Source organism: Rattus norvegicus, chromosome 5, assembly GCF_036323735.1.
Source record: "Rattus norvegicus strain BN/NHsdMcwi chromosome 5, GRCr8, whole genome shotgun sequence".
NCBI lineage: Eukaryota > Metazoa > Chordata > Mammalia > Rodentia > Muridae > Rattus > Rattus norvegicus.
In genome coordinates this window covers 11,196,026-11,221,419 of record NC_086023.1, presented here as the reverse complement: position 1 = coordinate 11,221,419, position 25,394 = coordinate 11,196,026, and the positions used below count along the sequence as shown (strand labels likewise).

Genomic DNA, 25,394 nt, shown 5'->3' with positions numbered 1-25,394 from the left:
GTGTTTTTCCCTGGAAGAGTAGATGTGTAGGAACAGGGGCTTCTGTGTGCCTCTCAACTTACCCTCAGAGTAGTAATAGGAAAATGTGTGTGCTTAAGTTCAAAGGTTAATAAAATTAATCCATTTACTGCTTCAAGCGAAGCTGGCACGTTTCAACTGGACAGAGACACTCGTTCACTCATACTGAGGCAAATACAACTTTCCTGCCATTGTTCCTACAGCCTGGGGAAAAAATCTCACCAAGGCAGAGAAGAAAAATAATAATGTCTCAGTATTCTTATCAACACAGTTCTGACCTTGTAGACCTCTGACAAATACTCAGGGTCCTCCCCCAAAACTCACAGACGCCATAGAAAATTGCTTTTGTGAGCATTAGCAAAGCTCTGTAAGCATTTTGGCTCCATTCCTCTTTAATTTAATTTTGTGGTAATCCCGCTTTAATCTGGAAATCAAACTTGGGGCCTAGTGCATTTGAGACAGATGCTCTACCACTGAACCTTTAAAGACCAGGGTAAACGCTCTACCCAGCCTCTTAAGTCCCCAGCACTAATTGTCCACACTAAGGGCTTTGGGATGCCAGAACCCCTTAAACCTCCCGGGAAGACGGGGGATTCAGTTCAGTTTGAGGTTCTGTTGTGCATACCCCACAAAACCAAACTCTCTCTCATTGGCTTAAACACCCCTTTTATTTTATAGCCAACTTCAAACAAAATGCCACATGCATAGTTTCGGTTGATTGCCCTAAACAAATCCCTGTAAACTCCAAGCACCAAATAATGGCACCCGCACTTGTGGTTTTCAATCTTACGGTTCGGAGAAAAGGCAGCGTGTATCTGGTCTTAATTTGAGAGTGCAGCAGCAGCAGCATCCCTCAAGGACACTTGTCATGTGTGAGAGAAAGAGGCAAAGCCTCCTCTACACGCCTTGTTTTCAAGACAAATCGTTAGTCTCTAAGGACACTTGTTATGCACTGCAAAGCATCTAATTTAAGCATGGTGTCCCGTCTCTGTTAACAAGTCCTGCATTGTTTTTTCTTGTGTTTTTGTTTGTTTTGTTTTGTTTTTTCCAATCTGGATTCTTTCTTTTTCCCTCCTCACTTTATTTCCTCTAGAGCTGGAAGACGGAGAGGAGAGGAAGACAGGCTCTGAGAGATTGTCTTTGAATAAAAAACTGTCTGTGGGTAATGTTGACTTTGCCTGTTAAAACTACTTCAGACCGGGCATGGTACTCAAGTCTCACACTTGCTGGCCAGTGCTCCACTGAGGAGCCCCCGTCTTGACAATAGGCTTGGTATTTTTAAAGATTTATTGGGTGTGGGGGGGTGGGTAACTCATGCACCTGCACAGGTGCCTCCCGAGTCCTGGAGCCTCCACTGGCTCCCCTGGAAAAAACTCAGGCGCTCTGAACCACTCAGCTGTCTTTCCAGCTTCCCCATTTTTATTTTAATATCACGAAGCTTTGCTATTTCTCCAACCCTGTCATGTTCTTAGGGTGTGGGTTTTTTTTTTTTGTGTGTGTGTGTGTTTCTGGACATTGACAAAGGACCCAAGGAGTTAGCTGTAGGTAGATGTGTTTCAACATTCAGTATCTCTTAACTACTCTGCTTGTGTGCTTAGGCGTGGATTTCCTGAATCTGTAATATCCCGGGAGTGGGGTGGGTGCTGACAAGCACAGAGTTAGTTACACAGAAAGAGTGCAGATTCTAGTTCTACTTCAGCAAGCAGACCACTCACTGCTAACAGAGCATTGTGAGCTGGGCGTGGAGGCCTTCATACCTGTTATCCCAGCACTAGACAGTCTAAGGCCAGCGGGGGCTGCACAGCAAGATCCAGTTTCAAGAAAACATACCAATAACAGCAGTAATTGTAGGACTCAGAGGAAGACCCGAGTGAATGTGTGCTATTGTCATGGGCGCAGCTAAGTTAAGGATCCCAAAATCTTAGACCCTGGGGAGAATGGCAAAGCCACCATAGTGAGGCTCAGAGAAATGTCCAGCTTAGCTCAGGGCCTGAGTGCGGCTGCTGATAATGAATGCAGAAAGTGTCCCCTAGAGTGTCTTCTCGTCACCTCTGGATATTGATGGCCTGAAGACAGTCCCCGCCAGAGATGTCTACTACTGACATTAGCAAAGCCAGCTGTATACCGTAAACCCTGCCTCCCTGTTGATCTGTATATGATAGACACACATCCTGAGCTTCTGTGATGCTGACATTTCTCCATCCGAGAGCCCAGACCACCCAACCCCAGGTTTCTGTCCGTGGGTCTGCCTCCCTGTCTTTTCCTCATCCTTCTACCACCTGAGTCAGGTCCATCCCTGAAACTGGGCTAGCTGTGGCAAATACCCATAATGAGTGACTAATGGTGAATTTCAGAAATCGCTGAGATGCCATTCTTCCCTAGAGCTGGATTCCGAAGCTTGCAGGTGCTGAACATAACTGATTGATAATGCACACATATGCCCAGGCATCACGTCACGTACCCCGCATGGATGTGAAAATTAGGATTCAATTAAAATATCAACTAAAGATAACACTTTCTCATTCTATTCATTTATTTGGGGGGCAGACATGCACGTGCCACAGTGAGTATGTAGGTCACTAGACAGCTTGTTCAAGTCACTTCCCTTTCCGTCGTGTGGGTTCCAGAAATCAAGTCCCCTTGTTCACCGAGCCGTCTCAAGGAATCTTACAGGATAGGTAGGAATTACATTGCTGTGCCCTCCCTGTTCTTCATGAGACCATGGTTTCCGATGCAGCTCTTACAAGGTGTTGATTTTCTGTTTCCCGAAGGAAGAGGTAAAGGAAGTAAGATAAGGGAAAGAATAGCTAGCCGTCTTGCCTGGGTTCCAGGAGGGTTATCGGCATCTTAATTGTCAAGAGTCTTCCGCTCCCTGGGAGCTAACCTCCATCACAGCCAGAGTTGTTTCTACCTCACCCCTGTTAGTAGAGGGTGGGTTACACTGTAGCCAAAGCAAAAAAAGCCAAAACCTGGCTGGCTTTCTTCACACACCCTTGCAGCCTCTGGGAGGTAAGAAAAGTCATGGAATAGGACCAACCCTGTAGGCTTGAAGGTCTATATTGAACAGTGAAGCCTGACCCCACAGTTCATGCAGACTGCTCCTTGCTGTCTAGTTTCTGTTGCCGCCCCTCTCTTTCTTTCATGCTCACACCGGGCTTCTTGTGATTTAAAGCAAGTGCACAGAAACCAGGCAGCCAGTGCAAAATAATTGCAGGTCGGAAGTTGTTAGCATGCACTGCGATTGCCAGAATTACCCCGAGTTAAGGGGGAAAGCAAGAGATGCTGCTCATCGACTTCCCAGAACACAGGATCAGTTGGAAGCACCTTACCATTGCCCTGCAGACAGTTAGCTACCTAGGACAGGCTCGTTTGCAGACAGCAGGTTCTTATTCAAAAATCTATTTGTTTCTGTTGAGACACATACACACAGAGGACTCATAGGCTGCAGAGTGAGAGACATTGAAAGTGTATACAAAACAGTTTTGTAAAATAATAGGGGCACAAGCGTGCATATGTTTGCACAAAACAAGCCACCTGGGTGATGGGATGAGCGCATTCATTCTCTGGCTGCCTCTTGTCCATCTCTAGACTTTGGAACACGGCTGCATGAGGACACCCCCCCCCCTGCTTTGTGATGCTTGCGCCTAAGCACTCCTGCCCGTTTATCTTGTGCCAGTTTATTGTTACACATCAAAATACAGATCCTCAGGTGTGGAGTGGAGTGGCTGATGAAGCGGGCCGCCATCTAATTAGTTTCATGAAAAGCTTTTGTGGCATAACAGAGGAGGGGAGAAGAAAAGAGCCCCTCGCTGTCTTTCAGAAGTCTGAGAGATGAGCTTTCTGCAGATTAGCGTTCCGAAGTGGAGGGACGCTTTCCCAACCCTTTCTGAAGTCTCTTCCCCGTGCAGCTTTGAAAAGATTTCTGCTATGCCTACCTCAGGTTTCATTTATTTATTTCCATTTGCTTCCAGTCTCAGAGCCAATCAGGCATCTCGTTCTGCAGCTTAGTTAGCCTGTGCTAGCTGCTCTAAAGCCTGTCCTGACAACAGTCAGACTGGCGACTGACAGCAGGAGGGGACTCTGTCATCCAAGGTGCCACTGGGAGAGCTCAGGACTGAAGAGGATCAACCTGGCTGTGCCTTTGATCCTTTGGTGACGGATGGGGCAGTTAGGAGCTTCTCTGGGGCTTGGCAAGGTGCCTCTTACTGGGTAAGAAGTCTTTGTGAGCAGAGATGACTCCCCTGGCTAGTGAGTGACAAGAAACACCTTTGCATTTTACTCTCCTTGGTAGAGAGTGAGGGATGTGGCGATCAAGGCTCCTCTCGAATGTCCCTCACCAGCCACTCCGTGCAGGGGACCTTCCCAGAGGCTGATTCCCCTCCTCCATTAGTGTTCCTGGGGATTTTTAAAGATGCCCTGACCACTGTTTGTGCAGCGCTTAGGAAGTAGAGATGCTTATCTGAGTCCAATCAGCAGTTCTGTGTGTCATCCACTCTGCCCTTTGCAGAAGAGAAGGGAAAAATATCCACATGTTTCAAGACTTTACGTTAGATCAAAAGCCTGTTTTGAAACCCTTAACTGATGCTGTCTCCGTATTTTTCCTCTCTCCTTTCTAGGACAGCATCTGCAGACGTTCTGAAAAACCTCTGTGCCTAGAAATTGATTATTCGCCCAGGACACCTAATTCAAGGTATTAGCTCGTGTCAGAAAGCATTTACGTTTGGATCTCGGTGCTGCAAATTACACTTTGGCAATGGGTGGAAATGGGAAAGTTGGATGGAGAATAAAGGACAAAAGTGATTTTGCAAAATAATCAAGCACTTAAAATCTCCCGGTGGTAGTGAAGGCTGCTACCTGTGCCTCACACAGCTCTGTCCCACCAGCTGCCTGTCAGCTCTGGCTTTATTTGCAGACCTTTTGCTAGAACCGTGTTTGTGTTTGTATTTCATTCTCATCCCCCCTTTCCCTTTTTCTCTTGACACCTCCCCCCATTCCCTACACCCCAACTCCCAGAACTCAGCGACCAAGGCATTTTTTGCAACTTTGCAACCTTGGACCCGGTACAATGAAGAATTCCTGCTGGGCTCTGCTGCTGGCTGTGCTGGGCGCAGAACTTCTGGGAGGCTTCTGCTCCACAATGCGGTCCCAGAGGTTCCGAGGACGGGTGCAGCAGGAACGAAAAAACATCAGACCCAATATTATCCTTGTGCTCACCGACGACCAGGACGTGGAGTTGGGTGAGAACCTGACTTTTTGACTTTCCAGTCTCTTTGGATTCCAATCTTTCCAGAGCCTCACCCATAGCACAGGCATCAGTGGTTCTTTAGAGGACGGGTGCTTTGCTAGCTACTGCTAACAGTCATCTGGGTTACTCACTGAACTTGGTTCAATACTGCTTCTCTGTGTGTATATGTGTATACACACATATACATATACATATACATATACATATACATATACATATACATATACATATACATATACATATACATATACATATACATATACATATATATATATATATATATACTGGCATGGTATTAAAGAACACTTTCAAACATTTTTTTTAAAAAGGAACCAGGAGAAGACAATGGAAGCCTAGGATAAGCCTAGGAAAGCACAGAGGTCGAGGGCTTGATCTTGTTCTTTAACTCTGGACCAAGGGAATGGTGTCTCGCTCCTGTAATCTAACTTGGAAGTAGATAAGAGAATCAGCAGTGTAAGGTCATCCGTAACTAACTGCATAGTGAGTTGGAGCCAGCCCAAGACATACAGCCCTGTCTGTATCAAAAGGGGGAAAGTGGAAAGAATGAAGTTAATTTGTGAAATCATGAATGAAGTGTATCAAAGTTCATGGGAGTGCGACTTTCTGAATGTATGTAAAAGATTGAGTCAAGGAGTTTTCAGTGGTTACGTAGAGAGTGATTTGCCCATTCATAGCTTGCTGAAGTAACTGTAGAACTGTAGGTGACTGGGCTCAAATATTCATTCATTCATTCACTCATTCATTCGTTTGAGACAGAGTCACAGGGTATAGCCCTGACTGGCATGGGACTCCCTATGTTGACCAAGTTGGGCTCAAACTCAGAGAGGTGTCTCTACACCTGCCTTCTGAATGCTGGGACTAAAGATGTGGACCACCATGTGCAGACCTGATACACATAGTTGAAATGTAGCTGTGCTCCACATATCCTTGCGGTAACTCACATGCTTGGGCTTGCACTTTCGGAGCTGTGTCTCCTGAGTTTATTCAAGAGCAAACAAATGAAGTGATCCAAGGGTTAGTGGTTTCAGCTTACCTCTAACCTCTTGCTCCTACGGCCTAGCCCTGGGCCCTTAGCTTGTAATCCCATAGCCATGATCTCCCTGGGTACCCTAAGATGGACACAAAGTTCATCCTGCAGTCTGTCACCGCCTCTACCCAGCTCCACTGCTGTACCCCCATTCTTGGCTCCAGAACATTGATCAGATGAGTCGACCTGTGCTGCTTAGTCTGTCGTGGGGAGGATTTTGTGGGGAGCTCCCAAGGTTTGGTCTTGAGGATCAGACCCTGGAGTCACAGCAAAGTTAATTCTTGCCATTCGGCTGGGAGTTAATGTGCTAAAGGCCGACAGGCCGGAGGCACAGGGAACCATCGTTGAGTCTGCCTCTCGTTTCATATTTAAAAAATGCAAATGTATATTGATTTTTCTGGGTATTGGCCAGAATGAGAGGTTTTAGGATGGATGCTCCTGGCTGTTCGTTCATATTCAAAACCTGTTTGTTCACTTCCAGGAAAAGAAAATGTAGGGCTCAGGTCTCATGCCGCCTTCCCTAACCCCTAGACCACTCTTGTTTCCGTGGCATCCATTCTCTACTCAACGGCTGCAGTTGCCTTTGAGTGACTGTGGTATAGTCCATTCCAGTATACCACATGAATCACACATCTGTGAAACCCCAGTGCTTACTGTTGGGAATTTGACTTGTTTCCTTCTCTCATAGAAGTGACTAATACTACTATGACCACGTGTGTGCAAGGATCTGCAAGAATCTTTCAATTCTTTTGCAAAGGAAAACATTATACCGGGAAGTGAGATTAATGGCTGGGTTTTTTAATTTTTAATATTTTATATTATTTTAATATATAATTATATCGTATTTTAATTTCATCTTCTGTATGGTGGGAAATAACAGCACCTTCCATAGCAACCACCCTGTGTTTACATTCCTTACAGCTGTGTGCAAGTGTGAAAGTCCATCCAGGTCCTTACTGACACGTGCCGTTTCTCTGTCAATTTACTTCTGTGTGTGTTGTCTGTCCATTGTGCGAGACACTATCTCACTGTGATGTCCATAAATTGGGGGTTATTTTGGTTCTTACTTTTATGTGTAGTTTGTCAAGTCAACTGCTTTAGTACGCCATTGCTTCGGTAACATTCTTTCCCTGGAAGGCTGCAGGCAGTTGGCTGCTGAGCCTCCAGAAAAGCTGCTCCACACTTAGAAAAATGCTTTAAGAATTATGAAGTTTTCAATAGACTATTTGTCTTATTGGGAAAGAATGAGACCATCCTGCGCCTGTCTGGAAAGACAAAGGCTGAGCTGGGCTCTAATTACGTTCTAAGAGCAAAGCTCAGAGGCAGAGGCACTCATTCACTTTGTCCTCAACTGTAAGGGCAAATAAATAAACTAGCCCTTCGTCAAGGGCGGGAGACACATGAGGAATCCATTAAGGAAAGTGCTAGAACCTTACATGTGGTTCCAGAGAGCACTGGTCTACACTGCTGTGAATGAATCTTGTCATCCCACCCACGGAGACAGGACAGACAGCAGTCAGCACCCCAGGAGGAAAGGACCTGAGGGGAAGGTGCACATGACTCAATTCACACCCCCTGACCTGGCATCTGCTTCCTCCAGAATTTAAGAAACCCCTGATTTTACTTTTAACAGGACAGGTCCTCTGCTTAAGATAAGGACTAAAAGACATTTATAAAAACGGCAAACTGTGCTGTCTGACAGCTTCTTGCAGTGTTTTCTGCCTGCTCTGCCTCCATCCTCTCTCATCCTCTTGCCACCACCACTGACGACACACCCCTCCACCACCAACACATTCCCTGGAATATTTTACACATCAAAAGAAAGACATTTTGAAATACCTGAGAAACTCTTTGCTTTCTTCAACTTGAATTAACAAGATGGAGAATGGATGGTCACCCTCTCCTGAATAGTCCCTTGGCCCCACTTTGAGAAGTAAACCACCGTGGGCCAGTCCACACAGATCTCAGTCTGGCATTTCTGACATTCTTAGGACTTAAGGTGACCCTACTGTACTGGTTCCTACTTTCTCTTAGGTCACAAACAGAATTAAGCCATGAGTGTGTAGTGAGGCTTTGCCTATTTAAAGCAGAGAGCTGTGGGGTTAGTCTGTGGGTCTGTTTTATTTGTCCATTGCAGTAAAAAAGGTAGCCAAGCCAGCCAAGATGCCACATGGATTTAATTCCACCATTCAGAGGCAGAGGGAAAGTAGATCTCTGTGAACCTGAGGCTAGCCTAGACTATGATAAGTCCCAGGCTAGACATCGCTACATAGTCAAGTGTCAAGTACTGACCTTATTCAAGACCAAGTCTTTAAAATACTGGTCATTTCTTTCCCTTCCTTTTCTGTTCTCTTCTTAAATTCTAGAAGAAGCTGATATCAAGTCAGAGGGTGCTGAGTTGAGTCAGGAGTACGCTCCTCACAGGTCATTTTCTCTCTTTTAATTCTGAAGAGTGAGAACTGCACTCCTCTGAGGTAGTCCCAGGCTACCTCCCAAGAGGCACTTCAGTCACCCCCTTAGGTGAGATTTGAGTCCCCAGGACAGCTAGCTCCCCTCACCTGTACCAAGAGCCCTCCACTCTCAGTATTCTCACACTGTGGCCTTGTGCGGTTAGTAGAGAACTCTATAAACCCAGGTCTCTAGTGAGTGTAAAATCTGAAAAGACAAAGGCCAGGCGCTCTACATGTGAGTCAGTGTAGCCCTGCAGGCATACCTCGAGTCCCACAGGTCTCAGTGTCTGAGGGTCTTTTGCTCTTCTATGCTGGGGGAAGGGAGCTTTGGTGACCTGGAAACATTCCAGACAGATTTATTATCTTTCTTTTTCCCTCCTTCCCAACTTGTTTTTCCTTTTAGGTTTTAGCTGAAAACATCCCGGTTTTCTTCTCCCTCCCCACCCCACTGAATAGTTTTGGCAGAAAAAAAAATCTGCTTTATGATTTTTCTTCCAATCTAATGTTTTTAGATTCAAATAGTCACTGTACCAATACATTCTTATTTGATATGGGAGTGATTAGTTTTGAGTATCCCTTTCTTTGCCACAGAGGTAATAATGGTTAGTATGAGAAATCATGTTGCACTAGAGAGACTACACACACACACACACACACACACACACACACACACACATACACATACATATACACACTACATACACACACACATACATATACACATACACATACATATACACACTACATATCTATATGTTTAGTACGAACTTTCCCTAATCAAAAAACTATGACACTGGCAAGCATGTGTGCTTGGGTTGAAGTTTGCAGAGGGCAGTTGCTATCTGCGGGACACTGAATATGAGCCCTCCACACCCTGCTCCAGCCGCCATGCCTTCTGCTTCTCCACCACACTAGGCTCTTCTCCCTCTGGAAGCCTAAAAGGAAATAAGCCATTCCTTCCGCAAGTGCCTTGGCCGTATGCTTTACCTCAGCAACAGAAAAGTAACTCATAGGACTCCAACAAATAGCAAACATAGAGGGTACTCAAATCCCGCATATAAAATGGGGTGCATATTCTGGCATTTACTTTAGATTACCCATAATCCCCAATACCATGCAAATATTTTGTTAATACTTGTTATTTGTTACTTGTTATTCTGTATATAGTTTGGGGAATTAAAGCATCTTTATATGTTCAGGATACAATTATTTTTTTGGTCTACTCAAATTTTTGGAACCTTTTAATATCTTTGAGTGCTTTCAATCTGCAATTGGTTTGAAAGCCCCAATGGGGAACCCACAGATAGGGAGTGCCAACCGTGCAGCCATAGCAACGACTTCCCTGCATCTAGGGAGCCCATCATAGCAGCAAAACATTTGGTTCCTGACAGCCCTGGGAATGAGTGGGGAGCTCTCCTCTTCACAGAGGAGAAAGACAAACCCAGAGAGGTTAAGTGAGTTGCTCGGACCAATCTGTGGCAACATCTGGATGTTGTTGAGTTGCTCAGGCCAATCTGCAGCAACATCTGGATGTTGTTTGTCTGTTTTTGAGGTAAGAGTCTTGTTATGTAGGCCAAACAGTCCTTGAATTCACAGCCCTCATACCTCTGAGATCAACAGCGGGAACTCCCAGCTTTGTTACAGGGAGTGATAGATAGGCTTTGGTAAAAATTGCGAACAACACTCATTGGGACGATCCGCAGAGGTAGATAACAGTGTAAGTCTGTGTGATTGGTGATCATTAATCTATGCACAGCTAAAAGCAAGAGGAAAATGCTTGGCGCTTCCCTCGAGGAGTGTGCTAGCTGACAGAAGGAGCTTAAACCCCTGTTTCTATCATCTACATATTCCCAGAATCCACCCTATAAGAGGCAGCCATTTCTGGGCACATGCCTGTCAGCTATGGAAGACCAATCTACAAGGTTCCCCCTAACCCTCAAACCTCTGCTGCCCCAGTACTAATGACTCTGGAGAGGTAGGATACAGGTGCTGGGATCTGCTGCTTTTCCCTCCAAGGCCAGATGAAGCAGAAAATAAGAATGTAGGTAGGATTTTGCGTTTCAAGATCTTGAAAGAATCCATGCCGTAGCCAATATTCAGGTCAGCTGGAAATTAAGAGCATGGCTTCTGGGGCTGAGTGCTTGGGACTGGGTAGCCCTGGGTATGTGGCCTAACCCTGTATGCCTCAGCAGTGTCTGGGTCATCACTGACAGCCACAGCACAAATGGTTCCTGCTAGGATCAAATGGGCATGAAGTGCCTAGAAGGAAGCTGGCTGAGCTGACCTACCATTTTTAGTCCATCTTGTAAGTCTTGGAGTTGAAATGGCTTAACTCTTGGATCACCATAAGGAGGATGCCTTCCAGCTCTCCAAGTCTCTTCCAGCTCCTGGTTTCTTTGGTTCCCTGTCTAGCCCGGGCCAGCACCAAGTAGCATACAGGAACTCTTAGGTGTGAGTTCTAGTCCCCAGGCCGGATCTGCTAGCCACTTGCTGGAGGAATTGGTTAGGATGGCAACACAGCTCAGATGATTAACAAGACAATAGAGCTGAGAGAAGAGTGCTGGCTGAGAAATCCCACTAACTACAACCAGGCTAATGAAAATTTAACCCCAGTTTTTATAATATTTGGACTTCCAATCAGATTCCCATGCCTGCCTCACATTTGCAGTCCAAATGCATCTTTAAGCGGGAGGTGGCCACTGGGGGTTCAGGACCTTGGGGGAATGGCCTCCAGCTGTGGTCTGATTTTTGTTTTTTGGGTTTTCTTTTCAAATTTAACAAAGGCTTATAAAGGAAACTTTGAGAGCTGGTTCTTTGAAATAGACTATTAGGCAACATTTACTGTTTTTCTTACCTGAGAATGAGTACCACATACCCCTAAAGAGTCTGAGAAGAGGAGGCTGGGGTGCATCTTTAGAAGTCTTTCAACTTTCTCATCTCTATTCATAAATTCGCGTTGGAGACATTTCCCATCTATGATCACCCAACACGAACGCAAAAGGCAACCCTTCTGCCGTGGATTTCTCTTTGATCTTTTGTGAGGCGCATTCTTTTCCGTTACTTCTGCATCATCAGTGAAACCAGTCCCTTTCCAGATTCATTCTTAGTGCTGGAAGTCTGAGCCATTAGTCAACTCACAGCCTTCTCCGATGAATGACAGCCTCCCTTGACTCTGCTTCTGGAACCCTGAATGCTGAGCCTGGCAGGGCAGGATGGTGTCAGCAGTGCTTTGGCTGCAGTCTCCATCGCACACACCATCGCTGTTGCTCAGACCTCTCAAAGCTTTGCTCTCAAAGCTCACGTTCCTCATGCCTGTAACTAAGACCCGACTCTGCCTTTATTGTGTGGCTGTGATCAGACCCCAGGATGTCTGCCTTGCATCCCAGCTGCTCTCACTGCTTCTCTGGTCACACTTCCTCAAGCAAATGTTCTATGTTCCCTTCCATGATGTTAACAGAGCTCTTACCACCATCAGAGCCATGCTGCCCTCCCCATGTCCCCAACAACACATTGCTCCTGCCTATCAGAGCTTCAGCTATGCTGTCCTCCCTGTGTCCCCAACAATGCACTGCTCCCGCCTACCTGACAGTCCTTCCTCTTTTCATGTCATGTCATCGTCTCAGACTTCCTCTTAAGCATACACTCAGGGAAATGATCAGAGAGAGGTGAGACTTCTAAAATGTTCAGCCACGTACTGACTACGAAAAGGTGCTTGACATCCAGAAGATAACCAGAAAGGAGTAGCAGTCAGAAGCACTCTGCACAGAAGCATATTTAAGTTTTAATGAGACAATGCAAAGCTCCCCACTAGCTGTGTGAAGAGAAAACACTGGGGTGAAGGACTCCAGCAAACCTCAGCCTCTCTTTAGTTACCTCTGTTCCGTTCCAGTTTCTCTCCTTGCTGGAAACCAAGGACTCCCCCTTTCTTTGAAGGGGTGCCACCTGTTAGAAATCTGAGGCTCCAGGATTCAGATGCAATGGGCTTGGCTGTAGCACACTGCAGTACTTTTCTTGATGCGTCCCAAAAAGACTACGGCATTTGACCTGTGACTTTCTGTGGGAGGTGGCCATGTTTCATCGGCAGTCAACTCTCGAGTGGGGCAGATTATTTTTCTTCCTTAGAAATCTCGTTGCACCATTTCACCTCACCCTTAAAGCTAGAAGGAACTATTTTGCGTTCATGAACACACTTTTGAGCAAGAAGACAACCTCACCTTAAAAACTGGTGTGTAAACCGTCCAAGCGGTTACACAACGGTCCTATCCAGATAGAAATGCAGGCAGACGTTGGTTAGCCTGCTAGAGGACACCAAGTTTACCCTCTCTCCCTCCTTACCATCCTGTCGCTGCTTACAGATATTTTGGAGGATTTTTGCTTTATAGTGTTATTTTTTTCTGCATTAGGACTAAAATTAAATGCTGTATCTGCTAAACTCTGGTTTCATTAAGTTTCCCTGTGTGTGGCCAAGTTGTTTCACTGTACCAAGCTATTGTCCTCTTGTGATCTTCAAAGGCTCCTGACATTGGACTCTTCCTCATATCTAAAAGTCTGGCTTTAATTACATGATTATCCTGCATGCTCTTTCCTTTGTGGTTAAAGAGGAGAGAGATTGAAATACGCTTACTATTTATTCTACAGAATGCCTGAGATGTTCGGATCCCAAGTGACTTGTTTTGTTCTAGAAATGAGAACTGATTGAATGATAGACTCCTTCACACTGAGGAGGGAAACTAATGCATGAGGGGACAGAGATACCTGACTGACACGTGGAAGTGAGTCCCCACAGGGTGAGTTTTGCTGACCAGTGCCAGAACTGTGCCTTTCAGGTTCCCTGCAAGTCATGAACAAGACGAGAAAGATCATGGAACACGGTGGGGCCACCTTCACCAATGCCTTTGTGACCACGCCCATGTGCTGCCCGTCACGCTCCTCCATGCTCACTGGGAAGTACGTGCATAACCACAACGTCTACACCAACAATGAGAACTGCTCTTCTCCCTCGTGGCAGGCTCTGCATGAGCCTCGGACCTTTGCTGTGTATCTCAACAATACTGGCTACAGAACAGGTAAAGCATGATGCTCCTCCCCCACAGTCTTAGATGAGGGAAATTGGGCTGGGGATGAAATGTATGAGAAGTCCCAAAAGACTCAACCATGAAGAGGCTAGCTTCTCTCATCTCTGCCTTGGGCCGTGTTCTGTTGCTATAACAGAATGCATGAGGCAGGGTAACTTACTGAGGAAAAAGGTCTAAGGAGCACACAGTCAGGGGGTCAAAAATATAAGAATGTGCTGGCAGCTTCTAGGAAAAGATGTTTATTCTCTAACATTAATGGCAAGGAGTGAGAAAACAAATGGCCTGGGAATGCAAGGGTACCCTCACTTCCTAATAACGTTCTCGGCAGGTGACAGCCACTCCTGGTAAAAGCACTGAGTTCCTCTTAGCAACCTAATTAGGTCTAAAACACTCAAATTTTAAAGAACCTAACCCACCAGAGCAAAATGTGATTCTACTCAGGAGAATGTACCAATGTGATGTTTCTTACTAGGACTTGGGCTGGAGAGACTACATAGTGGTTAAGAGCACTGGCTGCTCTTCCAGAGGTTCCGAGTTCAGTTCCCAACAACTACATGGTGGCTCACAACCATCTGTAATGGAATCTGATGCCCTCTTTTGGTGTGCCTGAAGACAGTGACAGTGTACTCACATAAATAAAATGAGTAAATATTTTTTTAAAAAGTAGAAAAGAAAATCCAGAATTCTCAGTGGAATTCTCAGTATGAAAATAATCCCAAGAGGAGGGCCCCTAGTGGGTGGAATATTCCAAGGTAGCATTGCCATGAATGAGGTTGTATTCCATTCACAAATCTCAGGGAGCATGAGAAAACTTGGGGGTTTTCTTAGATGTGGGTAATTCCTCCTGATTTTTCAGGGGAAATTACCAAGTGTTGTTTTGAACTGCTCAGTGCCTACCCCAGAGCCCCAGATCCAGAAGGTGAGCCAAATGACTTCCAGAATGGATAAGTAAGCCAGTCTTTGTGGACACTCCTGAGATGTTCATTTATTCACACGTAGTTAATGGGGCTTGAATAGTGACTGAAGCTGAAGTCAGGGGCACCAACCATTCACCCTTCCCTACGGGAGAGAGGCTTTCTTTGTCTTCCCAGCTCCCAACCCTGAACCCGCACAGAGCAAAATGAGGTTTATGATTAGCTGGGATTTTGAAAACTGGGCTCTTGAGAAGGATTCTGAGTGTCCCATTGTGGGCAGGAATGAAGAAGAATGGCTTCCTGGGAACATTGTCCTCAAAGGCCTTATTCTCCAGCACTGGGTACTGCTTCCAGTTTACTTGGCATTTCTTCCTGGATGCACATGGAGGGTTTGCCAAGGAAAAGGTAGGGTGAAGATCTCCGCCTCAAGACCCACTTAGATTCAATCATGAGAATTGAAGATGTCATCAAAAAGGCTTATAGGAAATAGTTTTCAGGCCTCCAGAGTATCTGTTCTCAAAGCTTAAAACTAAAGGATTTCAGAAAAATACTCTCTTGAATCTTTCTTTTAATCTCTCCCAATAGACTCGGGAAATACGGAGTAATTTGCCTTTTTACAGCGAACCCCATGGGCACTTAATTCCTATTATTAATGGATGGGAGCTCCACCACATAGGCATTAGAGGATCCCTATTCACAGAGGAAACCCCCTCTGTTATCTCAAGGGTGTTTGCTTCTGGTTAGTAGGGGTTTACAGAGGGCACCTTCTCCTGGTGTGTCTTCTCTCATTAATGGTTTAAATTTATGGCATCTTTCATCTGAGGGCTCTCAAGCAATTTGCAAGTCCACCAAGCATCTGTGCCGGGATCCAGGATGGCAGATGTGCTTGGCTGTGCTTTCTGACTAGAGTAGGGGCTTCTCATGCTGTGTATGGTTAAACCTCTAACACGTGGTTCCTAAGTAACCACCAAATGTGTTTTGCTCGTGGGAAGCGTGTGAAATCAGTGCCCCTGCCTTTCCCGGGGTCCCTGTAGTTTAGGCTCTAGTGGAGAATGTGGGGCTGGGGAGGAAGACTGGAACTGTCAGCGCATCCAGAGCATGTGGATGGTGTGTGCAAAGGAGTGGAGCCTAGCACTTAGAGCAGAACCTAAGGCGTGTTGATTTGTTTCAGGGACAACCTAGGAAAATGAGGAAGAAGTGAATGGGCCTCTATGGCTTGCCCACTCTGTCTTGGGCACTTTAGTTATGTCACCTGGTCCTTACAAGAAACCTTGGAGGGAGGCTATAGTACCAAGGGAGAAACCAAGATTATAGAGTACTGGTTGTCAAAGAACAACCATCCATTCCCCGATGGTACAGGCAGTTTCTGGATCTGGATGCAGTTTCCAGGAGCCCTTTGTCTGTCTATTAAGACAGAGTCTCCTATAGTCTAGGATCAGCTCAATGAACTCTTTTTTTTCTTGTCTCAAGTTTATTTGTAAAACCAGCATAGGACACTGGTCAACTGTAAGTAGTGTGTAGGTGGGTGTGTCACAGCAGTCCATCTGTCTTCACATTGGCAAGAGCCTTGTCTATGGGGCCTTCACAGGGGCCCAGGCACCTTTAGGAGTCTGAGCTGGAGCTGGAACCTGGGCCTTAGCTGGACCTTTGGCCTCTGCCTTGGTTTGAACCTGGGGCTTTGGTTGGCAGAGCCTCCGACCCTTGGCCATGTAGCTTCAAATCCTCTTCCCAAGATTGGGGTGAGCGATGAAAGCCAGACGGCTGAGTTTGCGGCTGGAGCCCTTTGGCATCTTGGGCTTGATGACCTGAGGCTTCACGAGGGCCTTGATGGCCTCGGCTCGTGCACTCACTGCCTTGGCATTGTTGGCCTGCATCTTCTTCAGGCCTTTCTTGTTCTGCTTCTTGGCAAAGCACATGTTCCTCAGGAACTTTGGGTCAACCCCCTTAAGACACTCGTATCTTTGTGACCCGGATTTCTTGATGCCACTGGCGGGACTGGTTGTGTGTGGTTCATGGACTCGGCCGTGTCTGCACAGTAACCCGCAGCTCCCGAAGTGCCTGGGACTGGAAAAGCTACTTTGCACTTTCGATCGTCCTCTACCTCCTGAGTGCTGGGATTACAGGCATGTGCCGCTACGTCTGGCTTTCCCCGGGATCACAATTTTGTGCATGTTATTCTCTCCTGCCTTGTTCCAAAGTGCCTTACAGACACAGAGCCCAGTAGGATGCATACCAGAGAGTCCCCCAGCAGGCGGAAACAAACAGTAACTCCCACTTAACCGCAAGGCAAAGGTTGGCTCACAAAGTACTCATGCTGTGGATTCATACGGAATAGCTGTGAGGAAGAACCAAACTTTCTAAGAGCAGAAGCAAAAATGTAAAGAATCCCTTGTAAAGTTCACTGCGTCCCCAGCATTAGAACCAGCCGTTTGCTTGTAGGTATCCCAGCGTCTTCCAGTACGGTTGTATTGTGTTGGGTGGGCTAAAACTAGAGAGCTTTTCATCTAAGACTTTTTCCTGTTTGTTCTAAGGCACAGGTTGACCTGTAACCCCTCAGCCTCTAAATGCTAACATTACAGGCACGTGCCACCTTATCTGCTCGTCAGTGAGTCTAGTCCCTTATTTTCCCAGCAGTAAATTTACTTGGAGAATTGAGCAGTCAGCAATGTGTAGGAGGGCAGGGCTCAGTTTGGATAGTGCCCCGAATGCAGAGGTGCGTCTGTGATAAAGCTTTGAGAATCACCCACACGGTACCCCAATTAAGACTGTGTGATAATCTCTGTAGCCCTGATGTCCTGCTTTGCCTCGGGATGATTTTTCTCCTGGAAACAAAGGTTGAGTCTAAAGCCAACATCTTTCCAAAGCTGAGACACATAGGTAATGACAGAACTCACAACGAGCGGTCACCCTCTCATGAGTACAGAATTCTTTCAGGGCAGCCAGGGCCCATCCAAATTCATAAAGTAGCGAACACACAATATTCACTCAGGAGCTGAGATTTAGGTCAGTAGGCAAGTGTTTGTCTAGCATGCATGAGATCCTAGGTTTGAGCTCAGCATCACAAACGGGGCTAGAGAGCTGGGTAATTTAAAGTTCTATCTGATGAGGAAGATCTAGGTATCTCGGAAAATTGGGAAACAAGGCTGTTATTGTGACAATAGTCACTGATGTAAGCATGAATCATGGCTGCAGAATGAAGGGGGTAGGGGAGAAGATTGTAAAGTGGAGTAATTATTTACAAGACACTAAACTAGTGAGGGAAAATAATGTAAAATCGGCTGCTGCTTTCCTAATTGTGAACATACTATTTGGAATATTTAACTGTAGACTTAAGAATAATAGGGGAAACTGAAAAAATATAACCCATGAATCTCCATCTAGAGCAAAACGCAAAGCAGCCATAAGTCTTAGGAAAAACAACTCCAAGAAGACAAATTACTAAGAGGCTTATTTTGGGAGGCATCCAGAATACATGGATTTAAATGAAATGAATTGATCCAGTATTATATTTACCCTTGTATGACATGGCTTTCCTCTTCAGAACTTAGGCATATTTTTGGACTGGCTGTAGCCTAAATGTTTCTAACTTTACTCATGGAAAATATGAGTTCACGAGAGCTTAAACGTCCAAGAGGGAAAAAACACAGCACCGCATCTATTGGGCCCTGTCCTGGGGAATGAAGTGAGAAAGGCCACGGCCTGTCTGTCACAAAAACGCAAGTATTCTGCCTGAAGTCTGCTAAAAATTATGACGGGATAGATGTTAGTATAAAACTGAGCCCAAAATCATAAGGTTAAAAAGAAAAATCCTCCGTGGTGGAGAGGCTGCTCTGAATGGAAGGGAAAGAAGCCAAAGCACAGATGAAGGCCGTAGCCATGGCTCGCTCTGCCCTTCATCTGTGTGAAGAACTCAGGCCAGTTTTCCGACACACGGCTTTCTTTCCTGTCCAAAATTACACTGCAGGTCTGCTACGCTTGCTGAAATTACCTTGATCCTCTCAATTGTGTTGTTAAAAATGCAGTTATAAACAATAGGAAATCACACGAGCTAAACTTTGGACAAATCTGTTGTTTCATGCTATAGGTGGAAGATACGTGCAATGGAAACTTTCATAATTAACTGTGCGCTGGTATCTCACTGTGCTCCGTAGGCCGGTCTTTAACTCCCATTCTCAGGCTGTCCTCCCGTCAGCCTCCACGACAGACACTGGAGCTAGCTCTGAAGGCAATAGCAAGAACTAGGAACACACTTGAAGGCGCCGTTTCTAACATGCCTTGGCTTTGCTGTACATTTCTTTCCTGTGATAAATTAATTTACATGAAGTTACCTATTTTCTCATCCTGTCTTTACAGATTTGTTTTGCTTGTAGCGAGCTTGTTTATTTACTCTCTAGTAAAGGAATGAATTATTTTAGAGTTTTCTAAGGTAAGACAAGCTAATGTTCCCATTTGTATGGGTGGTGATGTTATAGATTTTTGATAGGTGCAGAAAAGTAAAATGTTACATACGTTGATTGGACCACGGCATCCTGGGAACACACTAGAGCCTGGGGTGTAAAAAGGCAAGAGTCCCTTCTTCAGAATGCTTCTGAGTAAAGCAAATTCATAAATATAGATGTGTACACCACAATTTAACACAGTTCTCAACTATGTCATAGTCACTACAATGAAACACCGCCACAGGCATTGTGTCCAAGTGACATCGTTCACTAAATAAGAATCAATTTTTCTAAGCACCGTATCTGTCATAGTTTCTATGATGTAACAAGGGGAAGGATTTTCTTCAGACAGTGAATGCATTTTTTCTAATGCAATAGGTTATCCTAGGCAGAGGTTGTATCACACACACAGTTAGAGCCTAAGCTTTCTTACCTCTCTCCCCATCTTTCAGCTTCAGCCACCACTGTAAACAGCTGTGAGGACCAGTGGTGATGTCTAAAGGGAAAGAATGGTTCAGAAAATCAGGTCGCCGCACGGTGACTGATAGCATTAGTTGAGCTGAACTGCCATCGCTGAAGGAGGAAGAAAATTCAGTACTCATACCCAAGCCATTGCCTAAAAAGCAAGTTCACTTGAGACAGACAGGTAGACAGACAGACATAGGTGAATCGTACGCACGAAACTGAATGATCAGGAGCCTAGACTGGCGATTGTAGAGCACTGCCAAGAAATGCAGTCTCCAATGCAGGGGATGGTTAGAGACGAGTCTTGATGGTTGCAGGCTCCAGTGTGAGGAGAATAAGTGGTGCTGCCAGTTCCATATGCTGCATCCTGGGCCTGGGCTCGCTTGCAGTGAATGTGGTGGGCGACAGCACATCTGGAATCCTGAGTACATTTTTCACACTCCATTAGCACAAAGACACCGAAAACCTGGAGGCAGTTCTGAAGGCCATAGCAAAAGCTATTAACCGCCTTAAAGGACTCGTTTATAAGGGCAGGATTAAGGCGAAGGGCAATCGCCATGGTGATGCTAGAAATGGTACAAAGTAACCCGAAGAGTCCAGCCGTGAGGGAAGGGCAGGCACGACTGGGCATGGCTATCCGGAAGGTGGGGGCACGGAAAGTAGCAGGAGAGGTTTGAAAATCAATTAAGGAAAATGCAAACCACAGGATAGAGACTTGGTTTCTACAAAGTAAGTTATAAAGCAAGGTGTCCTTCAACCACAAGACGGTAAAGTTTTAAAGTGTGGGGTTGTGTGAGAAGTCCCAGTATCTGTCAAACATTGTTTCAAGTGCTTTACCTCTGGATCGGCCTCTTTGGCCCACACAACACGCCACGACTATGCTTCTCCCAAGCAGGTTCTTCAGAGCAGTATAGGAAGGAGGATATGGGAGCCAGCCCGCAGATGCCTGGGAAGCCTGCTCTCAACTGCCGGTCCAATTGCTATGCTCTTTTACGAAACTCTTTGAAAGCCAAGGAGAGCAGGGCAGGTTTAGGCACAAGCTCCGAGAGCAGTCCCTTCCTGGACTCAGAGCTGGCAGGAATGGGGCTCTGGTCTGCTTCTCATGTGGAGTTATACTCTATCTTTTTAGAAGAGGAAAATCATCTTGTAATTCTAGCCTGGGGAGGAATCCAGAAGTGTCATACCAGCAAAGACCAGACATTTTGTCCTGCACTCAACAACCTGCTTGGGAACTGGGCAGGATCATCAAACCATTCCCTTGCTTACAAGTCTACAAGAAAGCATTACCCCAGCAATGAAACTAGCGTACTCTGCGGTTTTCTTCCTTCCTTGATGATTTGTTTATCTATTTTATTTTATGTGCATTGGTGTTTTGCCTGCATATATTTCTGTGTGAAGGTGTCAGATTCCCTGGAACTGGAGTTACAGGCAGTTGTGAGCTGCTATGTGGGTACTGGGAATTGAACCTGAGTCTTCTGGAAGAGTGCTCTTAACCACTAGGCCATCTCTCCAGCCCCTGAGTGGTGTTTTTCTCAGACTCAAGTCCAGATTGTTTTCAAACAAAGTGAGGCTTTATAAGGAGTCACGTAAACTAAAGACGCCTTAAGGAGTTCTATAGACACACGTTAAAAGGACAAGTCAGCTTTTAAATTTTGAATTAAAGTGCAAACTTTTTTTTTATTAAACCCAGAACTTATAAACTCTTTGGGATATACTCGGTTCATGAGGCTCAGGGTAGGAAACTGTGGTGGAGCCCTGTATTGAACAGCATAAGGCAAAGGTGAACGTGGAGGTTCATGGCTGTAATCTTGTATTTTAGCGCTTCAGAGACAGAAGCTGGGAAAATGACAGTTCAAAGCCAGCCTGGGTCATATAGCCAGACATTGCCTCATAGATAGATAGATAGATAGATAGATAGATAGATAGATAGATAGATAGATACATACATACATACATACATACATACATACATGCATACACACACACACACACACACACACACACACACACATGAATATGTGGATAAATAGATGACCAAGTAGAAAGATTCTATCAAGAGGGACAAAGCTTCCTCATGAACCAGACTACATCTCCAAGAAAAGGGAACGTGCATTAGAACTACAGGGTACAGAACTCTGGGTTCAAAACAAGTATTTGAGGGAAGCAGAGTCTACCCTGGCCTTGATTCAAGACCAGACTCGGATGACAAGCCAGTGGCAATGGAGCACCTTGCTGAGGTGCTCCAGTCGGTGAGGGAGGACTTGGAAGCCTAGGACAATGTTTACTCTGTGGATATGTGAAAAGCAAGGTGAACTTCTCTGAGGAGTTTTGTGACTCATTGCTCAAATAAAAGGCAAGAAAATGTAATTTTGTCACAAACAATGTCTTTCCGTGCCTGGTCCTCACACAGCCACGCCAGATCTCATGTGGCGTGCCAGACCTCAGTCTGACTTTTTCCCAGTTGACAGAACAACGGGATACATTCTGCTTTTACTCCAGGATGGCCCCAAGAAGCAGATCCCCCAAGAACACTCTGATCAATACGATTTACGTATTTCAGTTCTACCTACATTTATTGAAAAACCGAGGGTGCGGTGTCACGCTGACCAAGCCTGAGGAACTGTGCGCAGCGGAGTGCAGGCAGCACTGTCATTTGATGAACTTCTATCTCCGTCACCCTTCAAGTCCCAACTCCCCATCTCTGGGTATCTTTATGATCTATCCTCTCACAGGAGAAACTAATCTTCCATTTCCCATTGCAGCCTTTTTTGGAAAATACCTCAATGAGTATAACGGTAGCTACATCCCTCCTGGATGGCGAGAATGGCTCGGATTAATCAAGAATTCGCGTTTCTATAATTACACTGTTTGTCGCAATGGCATCAAAGAGAAGCACGGCTTTGATTATGCAAAGGTAATTTTCCAGCGTAACCTGCGCCTGTGCATAATGGGGGGAAAGACACTTCTAGGGAGGTAAGCTGCTGCAAGATGGGCTTTCTGTGTCCTCGAAATGTCCCAGTGAGAAACGTGAAGGCAATTTCCAACTCCAGACAGGAAGGCTAGAAAGGACCTGTGTGTTTGTCTACCGAGGCTTTCTCCCTCCCCCTCATTAGGACGAAAAGCAATCAGTCTTTAATGAAAGTGCCATCAGGAAAATCATACCTCCTCCTCCCTCATAATTTTTGTCTGTCCCCCTCTCTCCCTCTTGAAAGCTTGTTCACATAATCAAATGCACATTTTGTGCCATTTCCACATGAAACTAAGAGCAGTGCGGTGCACCGGAGAAGTCTGGGATGCTGTGTTACTCGCTTTCACTCCCATCTGACGAAGCATAGTAGTTGTGACAAGGACATCTGCCCCAGGCAGTGAGACTTCACAACAGTCTAAGGCTGTCAGTCTTAGGGGTATCCAAACCACCCTAGAGAAACTGCCCATGGTTCCCAAACACTTCGGTCCTAGATTTTAAAACTTACACAAGTAAGCCAGATGCAGTTTTGTGTCTTAGGATGCCATCGGCTCTTGAGAGGCTAGGACAGATGGGTGGACAGTTTGAACCAGCTCCATAGTGAGTTGCAGCCAACCAGGAGTGCTTGGTGAGACCCCAGGAAAAGCATAGCAATGCACAAAGACGTTCATCTGATTACAAACTTGATGTTTTTTTAAAATGAGATTCTAAAAGCAAAGGGAGGAATGGCTCTAAATTCAGCTTAGAGATTTTTCTAAAATATTTTTTCCTTCTGGACATGTCCATCTCATTCCCCAGATATGCCAAAAGCTGCAAGATCTAGCACCTGATTGAGAGGTCCAGCTATTGAGTAGAAAGACAAGGGGCCTAGACTGCTGTGACTGGCATGCCGGTGTCTTTGTGCCTGGTCTGATGCCAGCCCAGTGCACCAGAGTGAGATAAGGTGTAGGTCTGGTCTTTTCTAACCTCCTGAAGACAAACAGATTCACCCACACTACTGATGGGCATCTCAGCATCAGGCTTCACAATCCAGTCAGCAGGGAACTCGAAGGCGGAGTTGAGGGATGTCCACATTGTAAAAGCTAAGAAGGCTCAGCTTGGACTGAGCGCACAACCACTCATGTATTGCCTGGCTTGGAACAAAATCACTGCAGCCAAACGATGCGAGCCACGCACACAGGCAGTCGCTGCTATCACTTTCGATCTGTGAGGATGCTTTCCTGCTCCTCGTTCAAGCCATTAACCTTTTATTCCCTGTTGTCCGAAGGAGAGCAAAGTAATCACGATTCTCTCCAAATACTAAATCAGTGTGGCCTCCTCATTATCACGGCTGATTAGGTGCCAAAGACCAGTGTGTCGTAAGGGAGTGTGTGTGTGTGTGTGTGTGTGTGTGTGTGTGTGTGTGTGTGTGTGTGAGAGAGAGAGAGAGAGAGAGAGAGAGAGAGAGAGAGAGCACGTGTAAAGGAATTAAACAGACTCCCACATGGAAAGGCAGCCTTTGGACTTGTCCTAACAAGGACATGTGACATAGATTTCTTCCCCCAGCTTCTCTTGCAGCTGTTCTGGTCCTTAAACCCACAACATGTGACCAGCTGTGCCTGCAAGTCTTTGACATTGTGACCATTGCCTAGGAGTTTCTGACAAAAGTTTGCACTAGAGTTTTGGGCCAGTGATACACACAGAGGAAACAGGTGGCTTAATGAAAGTTTTCATCCTCTCTCTCCTCTTCATTCTGTTTCCTCCCTGTCCACTTCCAAACTTGCATCACGCCCCGCTCTCTGAACTCCGGCTGAAGTCATTTTATTAGCAAGCCAAACTCAAATCGGAGCAGCTTCTTCACTTTCTTTGTATGATTAACACAGAGTAAGCTGCAAAAAATCAAATGCCCCCATATTTAAGTCTTCGTGGTGAAAGACTCGCTAAAATGTTGCAATTTGTCCGTGTGCCTGCAATTTTGACAATGTGAAGGCATTTGATGGCGGTAGATGAGGCAGTTCAAAGAAAAGAGCCTTTCCTGGGCTTGCACATTTGTATGTGTGCCCCGTGTGTGTGTGTGTGTGTGTGTGTGTGTGTGTGTGTGTGTGTGTGTGTGTGTGTGTGTGTGTGTGTTCTGAGGCTGTGAATCTGGAGTGGGTGTGGGTGTTTTCTGCCCTTGCAGTAATTAAATGTTTTGCCAACGAATTACATCAATGAAATCTGAGAGTGAGATACGTATCCGGTGTTTCATATGCTGTTGAATTTGTATTGCCAGCTTTAATCATTATCTTGGGCAAACAGGACTTGCCTCTTTTCCTCCTTAATTGCTAAATGGTACATGTCTCCCCACACCCTTGTTGTTAAGCCAGCTGCCCTAGAAATGAGCAGCTACCTATTTTCTCTCTTCTTGGAGGGAGGTGGTTGGTTCTGGGGGGCTCCTCCAGCTCAGCTTAGCCCTTACCTCTTGACTCAATGGGTAGATTGGAGGGGAGCGGTGTTCAAATGTGATCTTGAATGTTACCGTTTGTAACTTTTGTTTTGTGTCAAATGTATGTTTCAGGATTACTTCACAGACTTAATCACTAACGAGAGCATTAATTACTTCAAAATGTCTAAGAGAATGTATCCCCATAGGCCTGTTATGATGGTGATCAGCCACGCAGCGCCACACGGCCCTGAAGACTCTGCCCCACAGTTTTCAAAACTGTACCCTAATGCCTCCCAACACATGTGAGTAACACATTAACAACACACCCTGCCGGACTCGTCCCTCGCCTGTGCTCCCCAGCTTACCCTCCT

The 25,394-nt window shown here is 45.7% G+C and overlaps 1 protein-coding gene across 1 annotated transcript in view; it reads left to right on the top strand.

The window, feature by feature from the left end:
* The window catches only part of Sulf1 (sulfatase 1), a 162,673-nt gene that overhangs the window by 87,203 nt on the left and 50,076 nt on the right, over positions 1–25,394 (top strand). The window contains exons 3-7 of the mRNA NM_134378.3: positions 4,635–4,708; positions 5,032–5,255; positions 13,588–13,827; positions 22,417–22,568; positions 25,156–25,325. Of these exons, the coding sequence (NP_599205.2) occupies positions 5,084–5,255; positions 13,588–13,827; positions 22,417–22,568; positions 25,156–25,325 (734 nt within the window). The 5' untranslated portion in view covers positions 4,635–4,708; positions 5,032–5,083. The remainder of the gene's footprint in view (positions 1–4,634; positions 4,709–5,031; positions 5,256–13,587; positions 13,828–22,416; positions 22,569–25,155; positions 25,326–25,394) is intronic.